General features: G+C 42.7%; 5 protein-coding genes across 6 annotated transcripts; 1 reads left to right on the top strand and 4 right to left on the bottom strand.

The window, feature by feature from the left end:
* Positions 1-953: 953 nt before the first annotated feature.
* LOC104448878 (probable prolyl 4-hydroxylase 3) lies at positions 954-4,537 on the bottom strand. Of its 2 annotated transcripts, none has more exons than XM_010062808.3 (8): positions 4,144-4,537; positions 3,919-4,003; positions 3,101-3,198; positions 2,873-2,970; positions 2,380-2,509; positions 2,054-2,241; positions 1,778-1,867; positions 954-1,418 (listed from the first exon to the last, which is right to left on the bottom strand). In XM_010062808.3, exons 1-7 carry the CDS (start codon positions 4,434-4,436, stop codon positions 1,794-1,796), a joined length of 966 nt encoding a protein of 321 aa, XP_010061110.1. In that variant the 5' UTR covers positions 4,437-4,537; the 3' UTR covers positions 954-1,418; positions 1,778-1,793. The 2 variants fall into 2 exon arrangements, with proteins under 2 accessions (XP_010061110.1, XP_010061109.1); XM_010062807.3 differs by having other exon boundaries at positions 954-1,405; positions 4,144-4,536.
* A 1,075-nt stretch (positions 4,538-5,612) lies between these two features.
* Positions 5,613-6,527, bottom strand: LOC120294674. Its single transcript, XM_039315055.1, has one exon. It carries the CDS (start codon positions 6,423-6,425, stop codon positions 5,937-5,939), a length of 489 nt encoding a protein of 162 aa, XP_039170989.1. The 5' UTR covers positions 6,426-6,527; the 3' UTR covers positions 5,613-5,936.
* A 2,810-nt stretch (positions 6,528-9,337) lies between these two features.
* Positions 9,338-10,023, bottom strand: LOC104448879. Its single transcript, XM_010062810.3, has one exon. The coding sequence runs from the start codon at positions 9,989-9,991 to the stop codon at positions 9,512-9,514; it is 480 nt and encodes a 159-aa protein (XP_010061112.2). The 5' UTR covers positions 9,992-10,023; the 3' UTR covers positions 9,338-9,511.
* A 1,611-nt stretch (positions 10,024-11,634) lies between these two features.
* LOC104448880 (pentatricopeptide repeat-containing protein At1g20300, mitochondrial) lies at positions 11,635-13,655 on the top strand. The gene has a single exon (XM_010062811.3). It carries the CDS (start codon positions 11,762-11,764, stop codon positions 13,394-13,396), a length of 1,635 nt encoding a protein of 544 aa, XP_010061113.2. The 5' UTR covers positions 11,635-11,761; the 3' UTR covers positions 13,397-13,655.
* Positions 13,656-17,379: 3,724 nt separating this feature from the next.
* On the bottom strand, positions 17,380-18,853 carry LOC104448882 (24-methylenesterol C-methyltransferase 2). Its single transcript, XM_010062812.3, has one exon. The coding sequence runs from the start codon at positions 18,747-18,749 to the stop codon at positions 17,661-17,663; it is 1,089 nt and encodes a 362-aa protein (XP_010061114.1). The 5' UTR covers positions 18,750-18,853; the 3' UTR covers positions 17,380-17,660.
* Positions 18,854-24,601: the final 5,748 nt, after the last annotated feature.

The following is a 24,601-nucleotide window of genomic DNA, read 5'->3' on the forward strand; positions in this document are numbered from 1 at the left end:
GAAACCAGCAGTCGCTATCTAGGCCAGCTTACCTTAGCTTAGCCGACAATTTTTCGAAAGATCAAGGCAAGGAGGGAGTCGGTTCTGAGTCTTTTCCTGGGCACCAGCCCCTGGTAACGTTAGCAGCAGTAATGGATCTCGGACAAAGGAAAATAACTCGGTCGCAAAATCCCTTTTCGATTTGACTCTCGATCTTCTTTTTAGATACAGTATTTTTATTTCGACTGAACCCCCTGCACGAAAGAAAAAGACGAGTTGAACCTCCAGCCCATTGTAATTAAAGCAGTAGCAATGGATCTCGGACAAAAAAAAATGACTTGTTTGAAAAAACCCTTTTCGATTTAACCCTCGATCTTCTTTTTAGAATATAGTATTTTTATTTCGATTTAACTCTCTACACAAAAGAAAAAACAAGTTGAACCTCATTATTTTGGATAGCGTGATAGATGGAATCGATCTCAATCTAGAACAATCTAGACACTCGCAGATTTCTGATAGGAGCCAATAGTATTTGTCTATAAACCAAGTAGTAACTTGTCACCTCTACCTAACCAGCTTGCTACAAGATTATCCATCCGCCAGACATCCATGCCTAATGCTCTAGATTTCAAGAAAGTTACACAATTTCATACTCTAGAATCATATAGAAATGCTTTCAGTTCTCCCGAATTCATCAGGGAATCGCCAGTCGCGGAATTATTATGACAATTTTTTTCCTCCCACAGGTCTCCTGAAAAGATTCGAGAATAAACTTTTATATACTCCAGAATAAGATCAATCACGCGAATCAGGAGGTAAGTTCAATATGAGGAGGTCTTGGCCTCATTTACTGACTTTTCGTGTAGTTTTCTAGGAAGGAAACGGTCTTCATACAATTAAAATCACCAACTCTCCCCTCACCTTCGATACGAAGCTTCCTCAGCACAGAAGCAAAAGAGGAGAAGATACGTAAAGAGAGGGGAATCATGAGAAGCTCTTATTTCAATCTCGTAAAAGTCACGGGCTCAGGGCCGAAGAATACAAATCCAATATGTTCTCGTACTTCCTCTCCAAAAACAGCATACAGGGCCACGAAAGCATAGTGAGAGAAGCAGTATACACTGTCGTCCTTAGTATTTTAGTCCTATTTCGCCATGTTATTATCAGATCAATCAAAATTCCAGTTCTCCAGCTATCTATGCACATTTCCCGTGGACTTTAGAGTCCAAGGGTTTACTCTTCTAAAAGATGGAAAAACAAATTTCTCATGAGACCTGGTCGTTAGAGAAACAAAGAAGCTAATCGAACATGGGCTTAACAACGTGTTTTAGTCAGCAGGGTTAAGTGATCATTGGACGGACAAGACAGCATCTGTACTGTCGCAGGACAGCAATATTTCCCATAACATGCTCTTGTCTCCCTATTCCTGCCATATCAAACTGAAGGTAAGGTTGAAGTGTGACAAACAATAAGAAGCAAAAAAAGACGTATGCTCTGCTTAATGCTTATATCAGAAGCATGAGAGCTCCTGATGAGTTTTTGGAATTTTTACAATCACTTGGATGAAGTAGAACATTATGTCGATTTTGCATTCTTCAAGTAATTCAGATAATCAGAATATCTCTGTGTACTATAAGATTGGTAAAAGCAGGGCATTCAGGATAACTGCACATCGACATACACAAAACCTCAAACAGGCAACAGAGAAACCCCACATAGAAACTGTCTACCAGCCAATACATGGATATTTAAGTCACAACACCAAGTATAAGAAACTAGTTTCAGCATCGGAAGGTACCTAAGTATGCAGTCACTTAGACCTTATACTCACGGAGATGCATCCACTTTGTAGATGACCACTTGTTTCCACTAATCACAGGGCAACCACCTAAGAAAATGAGATATGATCAGATGATGGAACACAACCACACTATGAAACATTTAACCACAAACAAATAGCAAGACCAAAGCCACCAAAGAAGCCCCATCTTGTTCTCCTTCCTTAATTAGGGACGAGTGGTGGAATGAATTTATCTGAGATCTAAAGTCTGCAGGAGATCAAGCAATTACTAACCATGCAAACTCGAAGGATCAAGCGTGCCTTCAGGCCTCATGCTCCAAAACAGTAATGCATCACCCATCTTTGGCTTCACAGCCAGACCCTGCTTACCACATTCAGATAATTGATCCCACCAGGGAACTGAACTGATATTTCCCTTGGCATCAGGAAAAACTGTCTCACCCCCTTCTTCAACATCCGACCTAGATAAGTAGTAATTATACAAACAAATTGCAGCACCAGGAACAAAAACATTGTTAAACAAAACCCAAAGTCAATGGGTTTAAGAGCAGGAGAAAAAAGAAAAAGGCTCAGTGCATGAAGTCAAGGAAAGCTCTTACAGATACATCAGTAGCGTAGCAATTCGTTGACCACCATTCTTGGTGTTAAACTCATCAAGGAAGTAATCATAATGAGCATCATACTTTTGTCCAACTTCGTAATGGAGAACCTGCAGACCTTCTCCATGCTCTGGATTTGTTTCAGAAATAAGCAACATCATGTTATCCACATAGTCAATAATAATCGTCTAGATATTTTGATGGGCAAAGAAACAACCCAAGCAGTATATTTTCAAGAATTATGTCTTATAATTCTTACAGCTCAATGTGACGGAACAGAGAAGGAAATGGGGGGTTGAAAATAGTAAACAACTGTGGCCTAGGTTAAGTTACTTGGATAGATGCTCTCATTTTACAATTTGCAAGGTTTTTAGCAAAATATCGACTGAATCATTTAGGACTCTGGATCACACAGTCATTGGACTGAACATCTCAATGCACTGCTGTATAATTGAAACCACTGGGACAATATGATGCATGGTATTTATCCTACCTACAGGAATGAAGGTGAAATCTGCTATTCTTTTTTCTATGTCCCTGATGATTTTATCTCCTCCCCTCTGCAGAAATGTTCCAGAACTTGTGCGGACCCTGCAACCACACGATGTTACAAACATGTCATCCTATTTCTTCTCAAAGAAAGAGTTTGTACATTATCAATAAAGGGCTGATGTGACTAGCCACGCAGATTGAAAGGTCAAAAGGTGCTGGAAATCCAAACCTGCTGTCTTTACTCTTCCCAGTTGTGCTATCAACCACAGTTGACTTCGCCATACGAGGTTTAGCAAGACTTATCAGATATTCACATTCCTCTCTGGACTGCATAAGTATGATTTGTATCGCGTTAATTCAACTTGATTAATAAACCAAGCATATCATTCATCATGCGAAAAAATTCTTCCATTCATATTAACAAATCCAAAATACAAATGGATCAGAGATAGATGTGAAAAGCTACTCAAACAGCCCAGACAAGAAGCACACTTTCAGTCGTCATTCGAAGGATCAGTCGTCATTTGAAGGAGCATCGTTCAAGATCTAACTGATGAACCGATGCAATGTTGTGAACTATTATTAGTGTCAAAATCTAGGTAAAGGAAGACCAGAATCCCCGAATTTTTCATCACCAAGAGACCGGAGCATGATTTCGGTACACAACTAAAATATTCATCAACATGCAGCAAAGATTTTGTGATATAATCTACGCCATCGGGTGCACCAACATCCTCCCAGATTAGAGATCGAATCCTCAAACCCTGATCGACACGCCTAACAACAGCCTTCCCGTATTTAAGCCATCGATCGACCTTGCATCGACAGCAGACTCCTCCAGTTGCATCCCTTACACTACCCAAATACAAAAAACGACATAAAACCCCAAAAAAATGAAAAGCAGAGCCGTACGAGAATGGCACAACCTGGCATCCCCATGACCAAGAACATCTCAATTCCTGCTCTCTAAACTCCATAACCAACCAAAATGAACACCAAAACGAACAGCGATCGAACATCGCCCGCGCGGAAATCGAAAATACTGACCAGGAAACCGTGATAAATGAAAGCTCTGGGCTCCCACGACAGCACCTCCGTCCACTGCTCACCTCTCTGCCCCAATCCGTCACCTCTGAAACAATCAAACCGCAAACGAAATCAAGTCACCCCAAACAGAAACGATCCAGCTTCAATTCCCAACGGCTACGCATCAATTTTTTTTTTTTTTTGGCCTTTCAGGACGGCCAATCAGGCATCAACTACCGCGCGCACCTCTCGAAAGTCCGGCGCCTGAAGGAGCTCCAGCCGTTCGCAGGGGCATCGCCGTCGCCGATCGGCAGGGAGACAATGCCGAGGGCCAGGAGCAGGAGGAGGACGATGGAGAGCGCGAGGAGCATCCCGAGGACGAGCGCCAGCGTGGATCTCCTGCCGTGGTGCGGCCGGGCGTGCTTCGGCGCCCTCGCCATCTTCGGGGCCGCTCGGAACCCTAGCTTCCTCTCGACGGAGACCAGCAGCGATCGGAGGTAGAAGGTGAACGACTTCGGCGCCTGGAACTCGGATTCCATACTCCTCCGGCGCAACCCAAAAAAGAACGAAAAAAAAAAGGCACTACTGCGACGCCAAGCACGGAATTTTCCCGAACTATTTTATTTGTCGTTTGCCTCTCTTTTTTTTTTTTTTTTTTTTTTGGAAAAATTCAATTCGACCGTGGGAAGTGACTGTTGAAATAGGCGTCGTTCCGGGCCTCCGGGGATTCGTCAGGTGGACCGACGCTCGCGAAATTCCGATACTGTCCCTGGGAATCGAGGACGTTAGCACGGTTAGGGTGGAATGGATGTGAGGGCGTATTCGTCAAATCGCTCGCCCCTGGTTTCGGCGGTGGTGGGATGCGGCGGCACCAGGTTTTGACCTTTTGGGATGAGGAGCCCCGTTGACGATTAGGAGGCGGTGGGAAGGAAGCATTTCGATTTGATGAAAAGGAGGAAGCCTTTCGGATTGACTATTGCTTCGTAATGTAAAGTTCTTATTCTCAAAGTATAAACTTTTAGGGCTTTTTAATGGCACGGACGGGAGGCACTTGTTCAGTAATCGATTAAGGAAATCACAATTGAGGCACTTTTTCTCGCGTTATGTACGATTAGTGTGTACATCTTCTGTCCTAAACAGAAGAACAGAAAGCAGAGGTTTTCCATCCCACATCCTCATCTTCATGGATATCAACATTCAAGATTGACATATCGATGAAACCTTTTAGATACTCTTGAAAAGCAAATCCTCTATCCATCCAAGCAGATCATTCAAGGTGTTTCCTATTTTTATTAGATGATGATTAACTTGGATAGAGAAAAAAAAATATGGAGTTTCATACTTTGAAAAGACCTAATCACATCTTCATACAATCAAATTGTAAGTTTTATCCATGTCAGATCAAGATTTTGAATGGCTATTAGATCGAGATTTTGAATGGTTCTTAGACCAACCATTGCAAGTTATCGAGGTATTCATTGCTCAAAATCTCACTTGCAGTTTCAAGTGCAATCGCGCCGCAACAGCCTGTAGTCTCCATAATCCATAATCGAGGTAATTAATCGAACCACGGTTTTTTCCAAGATGGCTGGCGTGCATAGAAATGGGTGCGCCCTCCAACACCCGTGAAAATTTACAAGGTTGGATTTTCTACGCATCATGAAATCTCACATCAATGACATATCAGCGATTCATCGAAAGATCAGACCTAATAATATCAGTCAAAATGCTAACAAAATGCATAAACACCAGAGTGCAACGATTCATTCACGGGGAATTTAGTTATTTACAGCACCCCAAGTCAGAAGCGCCTGCAATCTAATTCAGAAGCTCGTTCAGTAAATTCCACAAACACCTGAGCTGCAATCTAATAGCACGATCATGTCGTTCAATAGAAAGACAGCAAGGTATTTGATCACCCTCTTCATGTTAAGGCTAAAGGGCGAGGATAAAGAAAAGAAAGCAAGAGAAAAGAAAAAAACTTGAAGGCTTCATGATTTGCACCGCATTCATCCTCCGATCAGCAAAAACCCACGCGATCACTGTCCCTCTGCACGCTGCCCCTCCATCTGCTGCTCGGCCTGCTTCTTCTCCGCCGCGAGCCTCTCGATCTTCTCCCTCTGCCCCTGGGCGACCTCCTCGAGCGCAGCGTGCACCGCCTCGCCGGCGCCGTCCAGCAACCGGCCCACGACCTCGGGGTCCGTCTCGAGCCGCGCCGCCTCGAACTCCCTCCGCGCCTTCGCCCGCAGCACGTCCCTCATCGGGACGCCGCGCGGGTCGGGCCACTGGAAGAACCGGGTCATGCGGAGGATGGACCGGTAGAGGGTCTTCGGCTCCGGCCGCCTGGCCGGGAGCCGGTCCTCCTCCTCCTCCTCCTCCTCGGCGAAGTCGAAGGGCTTGGCGTCGTCGAAGGGCTTGTCGTAGTGAAGGGCGCGAGAGATGGAGGAGGCGGCGGCGTTCCGCTGCGCCGCCGCGTTCCAGAGGATCGAGGAGCTCCGCCGTATCAGGAGGCTGGCGTTGGGGTTCATCGCTGCTTTGCCGCTCTGATCGGCTTGGTGAATGGGGGAAATCGCGAATGTGATGGGAAGTTGGGGGAACTAGGGCTTCTTCATCAATTTAGGCATGTACGGACTTTTCATTTTTCCTTAGCAAAAAAACGACAGAAATTCTATAAGGGCCTGATAACACTCAAAAAGTGTTTCTGAAACACTTTTGTACTTTTTTTTGGGAACAAAAAGATAGAAACACGTTTGGTTGCGTTTTTATTTTTTTTGTTTTTTTGTTAACACAATTGGAGCAAAAAAAGAAACACAAAAAGTTACTGCTCTTAAACAATTTTGAAGAAACACATTTTCTCTCTCTTCCTTTCTTCTTCTTTTCTTCTTTTTTTTCTTCTTTTTTTCTTCTTTTTTCTTTGGCCGGCGACGCCGTCGAGGGTCGGCGAGCTCGACCTCGCCCAGATCCGGCGAGGCTCGGCCTCGCCCGCGCTGGGCGACGCCGAGCCTCGCCATGGTCGGGCGAGGCCGCCGCCAAAAAAATAAAAAATAAAAAGAAAAGAAAAACTGAAAATAAAATAAAATGTTTAAAATTAAAATAAACAAAAAAAAAAAGAATAAAATTTACCAAACATGTTTCTATTCATTTTTTATTCTCGGAATAAACGTTACCAACGCGTTCTTTTGTTAAAAATTGTTCTAACGTAAACACTTTTTTTTTTCGTTTCCCTTAATGCAAAAGGAAATGAAACATTACCATGCAGCCCCTAATATAATCTGTTATGTCCCTCCTGACCAAAAAAAAAAAAAAAAAAACTGTTATGTCCCTAAAATTACCGAATAAATCCAATGAAAACATAGTCGATTACTCATCATTTAGATGCCAGCCCGCGCATCATGCGAGGTAGCTCTTACTGATATTGTATTTCAACATTATGTTTTAAATGTATTTGTTGAATAACTCGCCAAGTTGTACTCGAAACGAAGTCGGTCTAGATTTTTTTATGCATATTTGAATTAATGTAAAGGTAGAGAATAAGTTTTTGATTTTACGGTAAATAAATCACTCAACGTGGCATATTGATTGCATTTACTTTTTTTTTTAACTATATACTAGGCTCATTTCCTTTTACGAAAGATATTTTCCAAGAAAAATATATTTTTTTTAAGAAAACAACAATATTTTAGTGTTTAGCTGAAACTTGAAAAATAATTGGAAATATTTTCCACCATTTGGAAAGAAAAAATCTAATTTGATTTTCCTAAATACACATGTACTACTCAGACTCTAATAACTTGTGTACGGGCAATCGAGGAACCAAGCGTTAGCACCAAGATCCCAACTCTGTTGGTGAGGACCCATGCACGGGCACTTAGGTCCCAAGCGAGAGGAGAGGAACTAGTCCTAAGTCCATAGAGATCAGGCCTAAGGCCTTAGTGCTCATGCTCGGATCCTAGCACCCAAGTTCCTAATACATAAAGGCTGAGCGTGAGGCCTCAATGCTCAAGCTTGGCCTCGAGTCCATAGAGACTGGGCTCGGCACCTAGTGCTCAAGCTTGGGTCCCCAACACTCGAGCCTCGGTCCATTGCTAGGCCCAAGATGCTAGTGCTTGTTCTTGGGTCCCCAGTAATCGAGCCCTAGTCCTCAATTCCTAAGCCTAGATTCACAAGGGCCAAACTTGGATCCATTAAGACCATACCTATTGCTTGCGTTAGATCCCTAATGCCCAAAGCCTTGATGAACCCGAGCATGAGCATCAAGGTTCCAAGTCATGGCCTTATTGGACTCGAGTTTAAGCGTGAGGGATTCAAGCATGGGTGCCAAGTTATTGAGTCTGATCTCAATAGATTTGGGACCTCGGTAGATCTGAGCTCAAGTGCTAAGGATCCAAACCTCAGCCTTAATGGGCTTGGGCTTGAGCGCAAGAACTAAAATCTTGTGCTTAGCCTCGATGGACCTAGGCTTGAGCGCCAAGTATACAATCATAGGCATTGGACTCTCGGGCTCAACCTTGATGGACTTGGATGTGGGTGCTGGGGTCCTCGAGCCTAAATCTCAATGGACTTGGGCCCAAGAGATTTGGGCACAAATATTGCAGACCCAAGCCTTAATATCAAGGACTTAAGCTCGAGCACCTGGGTTTCGGGCTTGGGCGCCACAACAATAGGCATAGGCACTAGGGTCTTAGGCCTAGTCTCGATGGATACGGACATGAGCGCAAAGTTTTAAATCAAAGTATCGATATTTAGTCATATTTTGAAAATTTAGTTTCGATTTTTAAGGAATGAATCATTTTCTTGAATTTAAATGTATGTTTTCCGTTGAGTCAAATTTTTAAACAATCCAAACATGAAAAAATGATGAAAACAGGTAGGATTCATGGTATTTAGAAATTTCATGAATGTTATGATTCACTATGGAGAGAAATAGTTTAGATTCACTATGGAGAGACATAATTAAGAGATGGTAAGAGTTATGTAATTGATTCTTATTTGAAAATATCTAATCAAAGACGTCTTCGATTGCTCAGGTGACATGTAGGCGGCAATCCACTTTATGGAGAATGAAGCAAAAATGATTTTCGCAACAAAGATAATGCATCCAGGATTATCAAATTTCCACGCAAACTTTTGGAGAAGAGCTTGTAACGACAGATTTATATAGATGTTAACTACACACGTTAAAATAGCGCATGGAATGGTACTTTTGAAAGGGTCCATAAGATAATCTCTTGTTCCGTAAATCTATCATTAGATCTAATTCAGTGACGAAGAACAAACGATGTAATACGGGTTTTAAACCATCCGATGTCGTCTGAACCGCATGGAATCTTAATTCAGAAGCTCGCTCAGTAATTTTCACAAACACCTTAGCTTCGATCTCCTTCTCCATCCACTCGTTTCCAAACCACACCAACCCCCCGCCCCTTCTCTTCCCCGAACCACCTAAATTTTCTGACCAGATCACGAGGTCCAGCCATTCAAGCAGAGAGACGCACAGAATCCGATCGGGATTCATCATTCTTATTATTCAATTAAGGGGCGAAAGAGAAAGAGAAAGAGAGAGAGAAAAAGTAAGAGACGGCATCACAATTCGTACATCGTTCGATCCGCTCGATCACCGCCCATCTCCGCGATCCTTCTCGACCTGCTGCCGTTGCTTCTCGGCGAGCTTCTCGAGAGCCGCCTCCACGGCGTCCCTCCCCCCGATCAGCAGCCGCGTCACCACCTCGGGGTCCCGCTCGAACCGCGCCTCCTCGAACTCCCTCCGCGCGTTCTCCCTCAGCACATCCCGCCACGGCACGCCGCGCTGGTCGGGCCACGGGAAGAACCGCGTCGCCCGGAGGATGTCCCGGTACAGGGCCAGCGCCTCCCGCCGCGTGCTGGTGAGCCGCCGCGCCGCGAGGAGTTCCTCCTCCTCCTCGTCCAGGGACTTCTTCTCCTTCTTGACGACGTGCCTGTCCAGGAGCTCTTCAACTGTGTCCGGCCCGTGGTGCAGGGCGCGGGAGACGGAGGCGGAGGCGGAGGCGGCGTCGCTTTGCTTCGCAGCGCTCCAAAGGATCGAGAGATTCCGCCATTTCTGGAGCTTCGCGTTCATCGCTCCGTGTCTGCGATCGGTTTGTTGTTGACGAGCTGAACTGCGGATGTGAAATTGGAATTGGGATTGGGACAAAGCCAATTGGGCCTTGGGCCTTGGGCCTGTAGCAGAGCATTAATGGGCCTGTTGATCCATCCTGAGCTCGACCTGGTCGAATAGTGGCGCACTCCTTTCCTCCAATAATTATTAATAAAAAGATAATATTTTCATTATCGATAATAACTTTTATTAAATATCTTCATGAATATTATAAAAAAATTTGTTCATTCATTTTTATATTCCGTTTATTTGGCATAAAATAAATAATATAAAAATATTTTCACGAAAGAGATCCTTTAGAATAATTAATAGATAAAAAAAGTTCAATTATTAAACAATAATTTTTATTTAAGCATTTTCATGGACAATAAAAATTATATTATCCGTTCATCTTTGTACAAGAAAAATTATATTTGTAAATATTTTCCAAATCATTTAATTTTTATGAAACAAGCGTTCCTTAACATGAATAGGTTGATTTTTTTTTTGTTTGAATTAATTGATGGTGCAGTCCTTTTTTTTTTCGATAAGAATCATTGAATTCTTTTTTGCATGGTGAAACTTATCACGCATTATGTTAGTTGTCACTTTTTACTTTTAATCTCTATTTTTCCTTTGAAACATTTGAAATTTGACCTTTAGCGGGTTTTTCGGTCAAAATCCTTTAACATCGAAAGCCTGCAACATTCCAAATTGTATGAATTACATATATGTATACTTATTTAAGTTATTCCCTTCACCAATTTATTTAAATATCTTCCATTTCCAAAATTTCGAAAGAACAGTTGAAACAAATATATCGAAATTTGTTGTTTCTCTTATTGATTTTCAAAATTCACACCTTTTTTGGTTACCTATCATGATTTCATAGAACAAAAAATAAATAGAAATCCATTTAGTAAAACTTTTGTTCTCGATAACATATTTGGAATAAAAACAATAAAGAAAAGAAAAAAATAGTTTTTTTCTTGAAACAATTTCTAAAAATAAGTCAATTTTTTTCTTTTCTTTTTCTTGCTTGTCGCGGCCTTGGGTGGCCGCTTGCCAACTACCGGCCACCTCCGGCCAGCCGTCACCATTGTCGTCTGATCGTCATTGCTACTGTCCACAATCCATCGGCCACCCCAACCTCCAATGATTGCCACTAATCGCTGTTGCTGCTGCCAACCTCCAGCCGTCGTCATCGTCGCCCCTCGACTGCCGTCACGGCCGCCGCCATTGCCATCACTCGTTTCCACCGACCATTGACCATTGTCGCCAACTGTCACCGCACGATTGCCGCTAGAGGCGGACGAGCGGCCACGGGAGGTAACGGCTAATGGGCTATGGGCAGTGATTGTGTGGCGGCGGTCGGCGGAATCGGTGGCGACAGTCGGCGGCGATCCCGTAGTGGTAGGCGACGGGCAAATGCAAGATAGTGGCAATGAGCGGCAGCCACTTTAACTTTATTTTACTCAGAAATTATTTCCCGAGTAAAAATAAAAAATAACTACTTCTAAAAAGAAACTAATAACTACTTTTGAAAAGAAATTATCCCCGCGAAGAAGCGTTATCATGCACTTTAAAAACAAACAAAAGTCGCCAATCGCCAGAGAAGGCAAGGGGGAGATTGAGATACACGACCAACGTCGTCGTTTCCAGTAGGTAACCATTTCTGCTCAGCCTCGTCTTCGCCCCCGCCGTTGCAACACCCGACCGACAGCGAGCTTTCTTCAGAAGCCGCCATCGACGATGGCGCTGCTCAAGCGAGGCGCGCGCCTCCGCCTCACCCCTCTCTCCGGCAGTCCTCTCTCTTACTCCACCAGCCACCTTCAAGAACGCGAAGAAGGAGAAGAAGAAGGAGGAGGAGGAGGAGGAGGGCCCGGAAGCCGCGAGCCTCCCGAGCTCGCCCCCTCTCCTCCTCTTTCCCCCGAAGAAACCCTAGTGGCCGACAACCTCCACGCCCTGATCAGGGAGCACCACCGCCGGAACCCCAGCCCCGTCGGAACCCTCGGCCTCGCCCCGCCGGACCCTCGCCTCGCCATCCCCGCCCTCTCCCTCGACCTCGCCCGGGCCTATCCCCCCGGCTCCGGCTCCCGCTCCCTCTCCCCCGCCGTCGTCCGCCGCGTCGTCGAGAAATGCGGGGACCTCCGCCACGGCATCCCCTTCCTCCAGGCGCTCGCGTTCTTCAACTGGGCCGCGGCGCAGGCGGAGCTCGCGTCCCCCGCTCCTTACAACGAGATGATCGACCTCGCCGGGAAGGTGCGCCAGTTCGACGTGGCGTGGCACTTGATAGACGCCATGAAGTCGCGAGGTATCGAGATTAAGATCGGGACTTTCGCGATTTTGATTCGTCGTTATGTTAGGGCGGGATTGGCCGCCGAGGCTGTCCACGCCTTTAACCGGATGGAGGAGTATGATTGCCGGCCTGATAAGGTCGCCTTCTCGATTGTTATCAGTATGTTGAGTAAGAAGAGGAGGGCAGTCGAAGCTCAATCCTTTTTTGATAGTCTGAAGGATAGGTTTGAGCCTGATGTCGTTGTGTACACTAGCTTGATTCACGGGTGGTGCCGAGCTGGTAATATCTCTGAGGCGGAGAGGGTGTTTGGGGACATGAAGAAGCTGGGGATAAAGCCCAATGTGTATACTTATAGCATTGTGATTGATGCTCTGTGTAGGTGTGGGCAAATTACCCGTGCCCATGATGTTTTTGCGGAGATGCTTGATGTTGGGTGCACACCGAATTCGATAACCTTTAACAATTTGATGCGAGTTCATGTGAAAGCCGGCAGGACCGAGAAGGTGTTGCAGGTGTATAATCAGATGAAGAGGCTCGGGTGTCCTGCGGATACAATAACGTATAATTTTCTCATTGAGACTCATTGTAAAGACGAAAGTCATGAGGAAGCTATGAAGGTGCTTAATTCGATGGTTAAGAAAGGCTGCAGCCCCAATGCATCCACTTTCAATCCGATATTTAGATGCATTGCGAAATTGAGAGATGTAAACGGTGCTCACAGGTTGTATGCTAGGATGAAGGACTTGAAATGTCTGCCTAATACAGTGACGTACAATATACTGATGCGGATGTTCTCCGACTCAAAGTCAACTGATATGGTCATCAAGTTGAAGAAGGAAATGGATGAGAATAATGTGGAGCCCAATGTGAACACATACCGGATTTTGATCTCCATGTACTGTGGGATGGGGCATTGGAACAATGCCTACAAGTATTTTCTAGAAATGATCCAAGCCAAGTGCTTGAAACCTGGTTTGCCTGTTTATCAGATGGTTCTAGAGCAGCTTAGGAAGGCAGGGCAGCTGAAGAAGCATGAGGAGTTAGTGGAGAAAATGGTGGATAGGGGATTCGTTACTCGACCTTTGTAGGAATGTGCTCACCTGCATATGCAGGTCAAGTAAGTTACACAATGCCCTAGCATTAGTTCCCTGACAATCTTTTTTGTTTTTCATCATCTTGAAATGCATTTGATTAGAGTTTAGCATTTGACTTTTATTCGGTGCAACAATACATCGGTTCATTTTGGTACTGTAGGTTTTCCCTACATTTCTTCAATGTGGAACTATACTTTGTTGCTTGTTTGTAACTCAAAGCAAATTTTGGTATGAAACATATTTATTGGTGATCTCTCTTGCTCTGGAATTCCCTTTTCTACTTAATTGTATGAGGAAAAATCCTCTTACGGATCATCTCCTCTGTTCAGGTCCAGAAAATAGTGAATAATTTCATCAATTCCAAACTTGAGACCACTGTGTTTTCCCTTTGTTTGTACGAAGTCAATATTTTGACTGAACAACTATGTATCCATAATATGTGGTGTAACATCTAGTGATCATATAGTCAAATTAAAACTGTCATTGCTTTCATCGTGAAACCTTTATTCTTGTAAAACCTGTTCATGTTAACGCATTTCCATGCCGTAGCTCTATTTTACTCCAGTCCTTGCAAATTGCTATCTGTTCTCAATGTGCTAACTCAAACCAAGCATTAACATTTTGCTCCTTATATCCAAATGCTTTTTCTTGATTGTGGCTGGTGAAGTAGGGGGCTGATGTTGGCTCCTGCCCCCTCCTGATCACTTTTTTTTTCTTTAAAAAAGATATATTCAGCTGAAAATTTAAAGAAATAAGATTGACAATTTGAGCCAACTTATAGAATTTTTGGTCCTCTATTGGCTGGTTGCCTTGTCGCTTCCTCTTATAAAATAGATAGTTTTGCCTAGCTAGTCATGATTTCTGGAAACACTACAAAGTTTTGTTTTGGCAGCTGCCGGTCACCACTGGCACTTCTAGAGCAACTTTAGAGTTTAATACCTCATTCTTAGATAATATATGATTGCTTGAAAGACTTCATCCCGATATACGTCAAGTGATGGATATCTATGGAGCTAATGCGTTCCAGCATTCTCAGAATAAGGATTCTGCTTGAATATGTGTGCCTTAAGCACTCAAACTATGGAAAAATGGAGTATTATCTTCCAATCAAGTAAGATCTTCTGCCTTGTGATGCTTGGTGTATGTGAGATGTGCCTGTCTCTGTAGAATTTCATCTTCCAATTAAGAACTTATTCCCAACCAAGTGTGATCTTCTGCCTTGTGATGCTTGGTGTATCTGAGATATGCCTGTCTTTGTAGAACTTGTAACCAAGTTCTTCCATTATAAGACCCTATAAAATGATGCCAGGGAATGTGCATAAGTTTTATTTCTCTCGCCTTTTCGGTTATGAAGAAGTTGATATTTTAGTTTCGTTGGTCTTTGAACTCCTTTCGACTCTAATTGCATTCAGCATAGTACTATAGATGGTAACGTGCCACATATGTTTTCATGCATTTGGGATACAATTTAAACGTTAGACCTATTTGGATAATGATCCATCTGAGATATATGGCATTTCCACCACTACTATGGTGCTGCAGCATAGCATGATGTTGGATATACATCTTAGTTCGGCACACCTGAATGCAGTTGTACATAAATTTGCAGTGGAGCCTAATGAACACACTATTGTTTGTGGTTCATATGATAGAGCTGTCCCCTGTCATGTAGCTTGCAATTCAGATTATAGTTCATTTGCTTGATCGTGTTGGTTATTGAGAAACTCCTTTTATTAGTTTTCTCTGCTGGATCTAACTTTCATTTCTGCAAACTTCACTCCCCTGTTGTTGGGATCTACTTGCGTATTGAGATTACGGAGCACGAGCCATTTTCATACGGCTTGAGGATCAAATTGTAACCTTCTTCATAGATTAGTTAGTATAATTATTTACAAAGCTCCTGACCGCACCAATGACTATGAACCTTTGGAGTCAGCATTGCGATAGCCAGGCCCTCCATTAGCACTGGCGTATCGTGACTTAGTGGGCAAATTATTTGCCTCAAAACTCTTTATTTTGACCAAGCGTGATGTTAGATGAATCCATGTCGCTGCTCTGCTTGGAAGACGTGCGCTGCTGATCTGTTATGCATCAACGTATTGGTGAGTCACCAATCGAAATCCATTTACAGTGGTCCAGTTTGAGACCATTGTTTAAAAGTTTTTCTAGGTACTTGTTCAGCTCCCTGCCAGTTCGGATCTCAGATCCGCGAGCCCCGTGAGCTGACGTTGAAGCTTCAGAGGTCTGCAAAGAAGCAGCACTCTAGCTCCCGGTCGTCCCCACATGTGGGGGGGATCGAAGGTTTGGCATGTTCTTTTGTCTTTCTGCGTGAGCATCGCTTGCCTGAATGTGCTGGTAACAGGTAAGCCGCAAGGCTGTCCCTGGCCCTGTCAGGGGATATGCCAAAGCCAACCCAGGGTGACCCACCATCTTCCTCTTTTAACATGCAGGCTGTTCATTTGCTAAAATGACAAAAGTGGGATGTTCACTTAGATTCCACTGGGGTTTAAGCTTTCTTGTCCTCCTGTGCACATCTTCGAATTCAGTTCTCGAGCAAAGAGGCCTGCGTTGGTTCGTTGAGAGGGCCGTATACGCTAACGCTTCTGTGAACACTCCCCTCGAAAGAAGTCTTAACAAGTTATCTGGTTCGAGTCATTCGATACACTGATCTTTTTCGTCTTTCTTTGCTCGGCACTCGAAAAATCATACGCTACTCGTTGCTCAATCAGCGTTGGCCGCAACGTAAGAGGAAAGCGATGGACACTGAAGGGCGATAAAGCTGTAAGTCTCATTCCTAACTCACCTGTGCTGGCGGATGATGGACACCCACTTACTATACTGACTTGTCCTATTGACCAGGCTTGAAAATCGTCGGCAGCAAATCAAGAACCGCTTTTACAAATATTAAGATGCGAACGAGCGGTAGCTGTTCTGATGTGGTCGCACGCACTCTTTTGGACGACTCGCATCGGACGTGGTTGCCAACTACTACATCGGCAGCTCAGCTTTTCCGAAGAATGTCGTCACGCCATAGAAAAATTCACCCCCTCCTCCTTTTCTTCTCTCTCTCTCTCTCCTTCTCCTTCTGAATTTTCGAAATTTATACGTATTTTGGGGTTATCCATTTAGATCCATCGGCAAAAATGAGATCCGCTTTTACGATAAGAAAATCCCTTCCGATGCGAGGGGCATAAAACAACGAGCGAAAGGACAAAAGGAGCGAACCGAAAAGTTTGAAAGATCCAAAGCGGGGGTGGGCGGACCCCACGTGGCCTCCCGATTCACGCCCCTCGCACTCTCAACCAGCTCATTCAAATCGACTTGCGAAAAAGAGAAAAACGTAAATAAAATAAAATATCAAAGCAAAGCAAAGCAAAGCGATCGCGACAAAGAATTCAAAAGGTTTCGAAAAGGAAACAGAGGAGGAAGAAGACGCAGGACGAGCCAACCTAGCCGTTTCAGCTCGTGTCCCTCTCTCTCCTCCCCTCCATGTGCGCGCCTCGTGCTCTGTCCCCACCACTCTCTCTCTCTCTCTCTCTAGAGAGGAAGTTTCGCCTTCACTCGCGCGCACGCTCACCCACGTACGCGCTCGCCCCTCGATTCACCGGAAGGGACGAGAAAATGGAGAAACCTAAAATAGATCGGGCCGCGGATCGCGGCGGGCGGGGCGGCGACGAATCCGGCCGATGGCGATCGTCGTCTCTCGGCGCAGTGCGATCCAGGAAAGGAAAGGCGAAAACCTTCCCTAAGGGAATCTTTTTCCCGTAGCTGTCAATTCTTGATTATTTTTATTTCAGTTTCCTCCTCTTTGACTCGTTTGAGTCCGGCCCTCGTATCTCAGTCCAGATTTTTCAGCGTAATCGCGTCATCAAATGAGATCCCCAAATTCAATATTCATCGCGAGCAAGGGATAAAGCACGAACTGGCACTGGCGCCAGCTAAAAAAGTAAGGAAACGCCTGCGATCCAGCCATGGGATTTTTCTGAACCAGTATTCAAATTGCGAAACCCAAAGGGTAACAAGGAAGAAGCTATACCCCAAAATCGAAGCAAAAGAAGAAAAGGAAGAAAACCCAGAATAAACCCAGAATAACTTCTCTTCTTTTTTTTTTTTTTTTTTTTTTCTCTCCCCCAGTGAATAATCTTCAGTGATCATCATAACTCAGTTCAGCAACGAAAGAAAAGAAAACGAGAAAAAGAAGAACGAAAAGGGAACCATTGAAATTGGGGTGTCGTTACCATGGGTCGCGGATTTTAACCTAAGAATCGGCGGGGGGCGAGTCCTTGGGCTTTCTGCAGAGGATCATGTGCATCGGGGTGAAGATCCCGGTCTCCCCGCCGCGGGTCAAGTAGTCGGCCGTCTTGAACAGCATGTCGTGGACGTCCACCGTCCCCTTGGGCGCGACCCCGAGCGCCGCCGCGACCTTGATCAGCATGTGGTTCCTCCAGTAGGCGATCCGGCCCATCTTCAGCCTCGTCCACCAGGGGCCGGCGGGAGGCGCCGCCAGGTCCCGCTCCTCCAGCACCTCGAACCCCACCCGCCTCGCGGTGGCGGCGATGTCGGCGTAGCTGCGGAGCCCCGGGAGGGCGTCGCCGCGCTCGATCCCCTGGATGATGTCGACGTGGTCGGAGTCGTCGCCGCGGTACTTGTCAGTGGTGACCCACTCGTAGGAGACGTAGAGGGTGCCGGGCTTGAGGACGCGGAGGACCTCGGCGTAGACCTCGTCGAGGCGCGGGGCGTGGCAGGTGGCCTCGATGGAGTAGGCGCCGTCGAAGGAGGAGTCGGGGAAGGGCATCTCGAGGAAGTTGCCGCAGACGACCTCGCAGAGGCCGTCGAGGCCGGCCTTCTTGTTGTGGGCGCGGGCGCGGGCCACCTGGTACTCGTTGATGGTGATGCCGACGACGCGGGCGCGGGAGTGGGCGGCGATGGCGCGCATGGGCCCGCCGACGCCGCATCCGACGTCGAGGACGCGGTCGTTAGGGGAGACGCGGATGAGGTCGACGGCCATCTCCTCGTGGAGGCGGGTGGCGTCGGCGTGGGACCGGCCGGGGAGGGCGGGGGAGAAGTGGAAGGACTGGCCCCAGCCCCACTCGTAGATGTCGGTGACGAGGTTGTAGAAGGTGTCGACGAAGTCGGGGACCTTCTCCTTGGTCTCGATCTCCTTGGGGCGGCGGAAGAAGGACCAGTAGCTGTCGTAGTTGTCCTGGACCTTCTCGGCGGAGATGGAGCCGCCGGAGATGTCCGTGGCCCGCTTCCCCTTCTGCTCCGCCGGCCCCAGCACGCAGACGAACCAGTAGATGCCGCCGGCGATGAGGGCTCCGGTGCACCACAGAGCCACCGAGTCCATGGTTTTCCCCCCTAGAGAGAGAAAGAAGATCTGGAGAGAGTGGAGAGAGAGAGGTTTGTTGGGGTTTTGGAGAGAGAGAGAGAGAGGGTGGGTGGGAGGAAGGAGGCTGTGGGACGTATTTGGGGATTTATAGTGGGGCTGGTGTGTTCAGTTTCGGAGCGGAGTGAGTCGGGCTTTTTTTTTTCTTCCTCTGCCTTCTTTTTGTCACGGACGCGAACAGGTTGTTGTGTGGGGATTTTTTCTCTCCTCGGTCTTTTTGTTTTTGTTTTCCTATTATTCTTGTTGGTGGGAGTTGTCATTTTCCATCGTAAAATATCTTGAAATTTGAAAGAAAATTGCTCGCTCCATCCAAAACGGGTACTTCGGAAAATTCCAATGATGGCATGTAGAGTACCGTTTCTAAATTTATATGGATGAACTGAGTTGTTATATAGGTTGATTATATTTAGTAAATTAATTATAAATGAGTTTAAAATGACGAAATTCAAAATAATATGAGTATTCGATGAGTTTACAACTTATTTAGACTCACATGACTTCCTCATCACTCTCTTTCTTGCCCTCAATTGATCTCACAATTGTTTGTTCTATATTCTATGATTATATTTAGTTGTTTAAATTTTTAATTAGGATTAAATTGGATATGATAAGATATAAAATTCAATGATTATACTATTTAGTGATTGAATATATTTATATAGTATCATGTATATTATTTGTATAAACAACATATTAATATAAATGAATTGAAAATTTTACAAATGGAAATGGTAAAAATTTCTCCTACACTTTTGCCTACTTTTTTTATTCTTTTTTTTTAATTTTATTTTCCTCTCTTTCTAAATTAATTTCTTTTTTATTTCTTTCTTCCCCTTCCATCATTCTCTTATAAAATTTTATTAAATAGTAAACTGTACTAAGATACCTAAAATACTAAAATACCAAAAATATGTAATAAATATAAATATATAGTTATATTTATATATTAAATTTGTTTTATAAAACATGATTATTTTAGAATATATAAATAAAAATAAGATTAAATTAAAATAACTAAATTGTTATTTTTTGTTATTTTGAATTTCTTTTATTATAATTCAATTATTATTTATAGTGAAATACAATTTTAATTTTGTCAATTTAAGAATATTGTCATTTGAGGAAAATAATTTTATTATTATGAATGTTAGAAATCCTATCCACATTTATCCAACTTTTCTTATGGGATAATTTTATTTGGCCTATATCCTCCTTATATTGCAGGCACCAAACGTTAGACATAATAAAATTTATCATGAATTTTTTCCCATTGTCAAACGCAGCCAGTCGAATTGAATATGCGGTGTGTATGGGTTATGAAATCTGTGTTGCATGGAAACGGGTCAAGACAAATTAAATAGATTAATTTGGCTGGACTATTTTTAACCCGACACAATCCACATGTTTGACTGATCTAATAAGATGTGAATATAGAGATTTATATCGAAATACCAACAAGATAAATAATTCTTGTTTTCTTATGAAAATTGAAAGGAGCGTAAAATGGAGATTCGAACTCGAGCTTGGGAACCTGGGGTGGGGGAAGGTTTGCATTATATTGTTGGTGCTCTCTCCCAGGACATTTATTATATAAGGGAAAAATATTTAGTAGACATCCTTTTGATATTAGTTAGTCTCGCACTAAAAATTTGGTTATTGAACTATGAATTTATGGTATGATGGAAGTGGATCCAATATACAACCTTTGTTTTTTTTTCCTTTTGTTATAATATAGCATTTTGAATGCTATGATTTATTGGTGCTATAAGATCGTCGAGAAATTTAATTTATCTATCAAAATCATATGTACTAGAGAATGTCCATAAATGTCCTTTACACCTATTGGCATCCCCCCTCCCCCTTTTTTTTTTAAAGAAAATGTTCAAAAAGAACCTCTCGATGGCCTATATGATGCTTTAGTATCATTTATATCATTGGATTCGATGACCAATTCGTTAATCAATATGCGCATGGATTTCCTTCCCAAAAAGTATATAACGTTTTGATCTATCGAAAATACTCTTAACACCTTCCAAATTTGAGAAATTATTTATAGTAATATTGATGGCTAATATGCATGCGGAGGTGATCATGAGGAGGGCTTGGGCGGGGGCCGGTCTGATTTTTTTGGTCAAACCCCCCTTCATAAACATTTTGCACATTTAAGATGGGGTCGGGCTTTCCTACTAATACACTTTCAGGATCAGCTCAAAATGTCTTAGTGCCCTTATTAGGTGTGAGCATGGTAAACTAGTCTAGCACCCAACCCAAGGACCAACCCGCATAGGGTGAATCCCTAATTTTTGGGATCGAGGATCGACCTTGTGATATCCAAAATTTTCATCTTTATTGATAATATTTAGAATATAAAGTTAAGTATTATTTAATTTGGAATTTTGGATATGGATGGATATCAATTTTGTGGAGTCTGCAACAGTGATTGCTCGGAATTTGATTTGTTAAAAGAAAATTGATAAATGTTGACATGTATGTGATGATATAAAATGATGGTAATGGATTAACCACCATATTAGTTGTAGAAGAGAACTAACATGCTCCTTCGGTATTGTTCATTAATAATTTTAGTGGGTTCAAAATATTTTTTAAATTTGCCAATTATTTAGAATGGAAACTAGTTTCCATGCTTACTTAGTGTTTACTAGATATTTTGGGTAACTTGACAAAACATCTATGTTGGAAAACTATAGATAAATCACTTGGTACTATTTAATTTGTGACATCTCTTCATTTTACCATTTATCTTTTCCCACATGTTCTTGATAACACCAAACTAAGCCTAGCTTTGACATCATGCATTACATCATCAATGTTAACCTTAGCCCATTAATACTATGGATAACTCATTCCATTTATTTGACCAAAGAGAAGCCATCTCTCATTTGAATCAAAATATCTACTTTAAAACCATAAGATTAAGTCATTTGTAACATTTTAATTTGACCACATCTCCTTTAGTTTTCACCACATATTTTTAACTCATAGTTATCATTACATTTAACCATTGGTTAATTGTTTTTATCATTTTATATCTTTTGAAGGCTTTCAAATACATCCCCCTATTGATCCTAAGAAGCTACTACAAGTATTCAAGCTCTAAATAGGAAGTTTTAACTCATTCTTGCAAAGAAAAAGAGAGTTCCATGCCACATTTCCTTCCCTTTCTTGTCCCATTCTTTTAAAGCAAAGGCGAAGGTCCTACGGTTGTGTCTTTTTATTAATCCCTCACATGTTTTCCTCTTAAAAATATAGAGCTTGGTAGTGATGAGGTCATGTATTACCTCATGAAATTTGACCTTAGTTCATTAAGCTTGGAATGATTGTTGCTCATACTCAGCCAAATGAAATGAATCATTCTATCTTTCAAATAAATATCTTTTCTCTTGATTTATAGTATCAAGCCACTTGCACCCTAGCTATTAGCATAGGGGGCACATCAATCAATTTCATTGAAACACTTACCCCTTACACTTATTATTTTAACCCTAAGACAAGTAATGCCTTAACCATGATTAAATTAATTATACTCTTTTCTTCCTTGTTTTAGTCAGTGGGGGGGGAGGGGAGGGGAGGGACCACCAAGGGGGACTTGTGAAAGAACACAAGCCCTCATTTCTTCAACTTTCGTTTTCAATTACCGTGACAAAAAGCAAAGGCCTTGCTTTTATGTTGTTGAAACTTCTACTTTTATCTTTTCAAGTGATCACAATTATTGTATTTCCTCTTCATATTATGTTCTTGATTATTTTCTTTCAAGGTGTTTAAAGCTTTGATTTTTTCAAGTCATTTTCAAGGTAAATAAAAACTATAGTGGCAAAATAAAATTGATTTACTTAATGCTCTTAACTTGGTTGTTTGATGGTTGTTAAATTCAGTTTAAACTTGGATATTAAGTGTGAGAAGATTGGAACGATTGCATAACGAATCGTTGTGTTCATTTGACTTGGATCAATGAGAAAGAAGATCTAGAGAAAGAAAAGAGAGAGCGGTTTGTTGAGGTTTTGGAGAGAGGGTGGGACGGAGACTATGGGGCGTATTTGGGGATTTATAGTGGGGCTGGAGTGTTCAGTTTCATGGGGGCGGAGTGAGTTGGGTTTTTTTTCTTCCTCCTCCTTTTTCCAGGAGTGGGTCACGAATGTGGACGGGTTTGTGTGGGGATTTTTTCTCTCCTATGTCTTTTGTTTTTTTTTTCCTATTATTCTTGTTGGTTGGGGTTGTCATTTTCCGTCGTAAAATATCTTGAAATGTGGAAGAAAATTGCTCACTCCATCCAGAAAAGGTACTTCGAAAAATTCCAATGATGGCATGTAGACATATCAAAATGAGTACCGTTTCTAAATTTATATGGACAAATTGAGTTGTTATATGGGTTAATTATATTCAGTAAATTAGGTATAAATGAGTTTAAAATGACGAAATTCAAAATAATGAGTATTCGATGGGTTTACAACTTATTTAGACTCACACGAATTCCTCTTCACTCTTTTTCTCGCCCTCACTTGATCCCACAGTTGTTATGCACCTTCGATATCGTTCATTAATAATGACATGTATGTAATGATATAAAATGATGGCAATGGATTAACCACTATATTAATTGTAGAAGGGAACTAATATGCTACTTCGGTATCATTCATTAATAATTTTAGTGGGTTCAAAATATTTTTTGAATTTACCGATTATGTAGAATGGACACCGGTTTCCATGTTTACATATTGTTTACTAGATATTTTGGGTAACTTGACAAAACATCTATGTTGGAAAACTATAGATGATTCACTTGGTAATATTTAATTTATGCCACCTCTCTTCATTCTACCATTTTTCTTTTCTTGTATGCTCTTGATGACACAAAACTAAGCCTAGCCTTGACATCGTGCATCACATCATCAATGTTAACCTTAGCCCATTAATACCATGGATAACTCATTCCATTTACTTGACCAAAGAGAAGCTATCTCATTTTGAATCAAAATATCTACTTTAGAACCATAAGATTAAGTCATTTGTAACATTTTAATTTGACCATATCTCATTTAGTTTTCACCACATATTTTTAACTCATAGTTATCATTGCATTTAACCAATGGTTAATTGTTTTTATCATTTTATATCTTCTGAAGGCTTCCAAATACATCCCTCTATTGATCCTATGAAGCTACTACAAGTATTCAAGCTTTAAATAAGAGTTTTAACTCATTCTTGCAAATAAAAAAAGAGTTCACCACCGCCTGCGGTAGCCTAGTTGGATAAATGCTCCCACGATCCTTTGCCAAAGGAGAGGAGTTCGAATCCCACTAGCTGCACGGGATCTTAAGTGCGACGTCGGGGTGGTGGGTGTCTGCCATTAGCATTGCCCAGGGTTTGCCCTCGTTATCCCGGCGCAATCGAGTGGCCAGGTGTTGGTACGGTGCGTGGGTTCCCTGGGTCATCAAAAAAAAAAAGAGTTCTATGCCACATTTCCTTCCCTTTCTTGTCCCATTCTTTTAAAGCAAAGGTGAAGGCCCACATTTGTGTCTTTTTATTAACCCCTTAAAAATATAGAGCTTGGTAGTGATGAGGTCATGTATTGCCTTATGAAATTTGGCCTTAGTTCATTAAGCTCGGAATGATTATTGCTCATACTTGGCCAAATGAAATGAAGCATTCTATCTTTCAAATATAATATCCCTTCTCTTGACTTATAATATTAAGCCATTTGCACTCAAGCAATTAGCATAGGGGGGCACATGAATCAATTTCATTGAAACACTTATCCCCTACACTTATTATCTTAACCCTAAGACAATTAATGC

Source organism: Eucalyptus grandis, chromosome 6, assembly GCF_016545825.1.
Source record: "Eucalyptus grandis isolate ANBG69807.140 chromosome 6, ASM1654582v1, whole genome shotgun sequence".
Classification (NCBI taxonomy): domain Eukaryota; kingdom Viridiplantae; phylum Streptophyta; class Magnoliopsida; order Myrtales; family Myrtaceae; genus Eucalyptus; species Eucalyptus grandis.

Excerpts from the sequence above, each read along its gene's own strand:
- LOC104448878 (XM_010062808.3), bottom strand. The coding sequence starts at position 4,436 with ATGGAATCCGAGTTCCAGGCGCCGAAGTCGTTCACCTTCTACCTCCGA. Across the intron at positions 3,199-3,918 it reads TCATTTATCACGGTTTCCTG|TCCAGAGAGGAATGTGAATA; the intron begins GTCAGTATTTTC and ends ATACTTATGCAG. Across the intron at positions 1,868-2,053 it reads TGATCCTTCGAGTTTGCATG|GTGGTTGCCCTGTGATTAGT; the intron begins GTTAGTAATTGC and ends TCATTTTCTTAG.
- LOC104448882 (XM_010062812.3), bottom strand. The coding sequence starts at position 18,749 with ATGGACTCGGTGGCTCTGTGGTGCACCGGAGCCCTCATCGCCGGCGGC.
- LOC104448879 (XM_010062810.3), bottom strand. The coding sequence starts at position 9,991 with ATGAACGCGAAGCTCCAGAAATGGCGGAATCTCTCGATCCTTTGGAGC.
- LOC120294674 (XM_039315055.1), bottom strand. The coding sequence starts at position 6,425 with ATGAACCCCAACGCCAGCCTCCTGATACGGCGGAGCTCCTCGATCCTC.
- LOC104448880 (XM_010062811.3), top strand. The coding sequence starts at position 11,762 with ATGGCGCTGCTCAAGCGAGGCGCGCGCCTCCGCCTCACCCCTCTCTCC.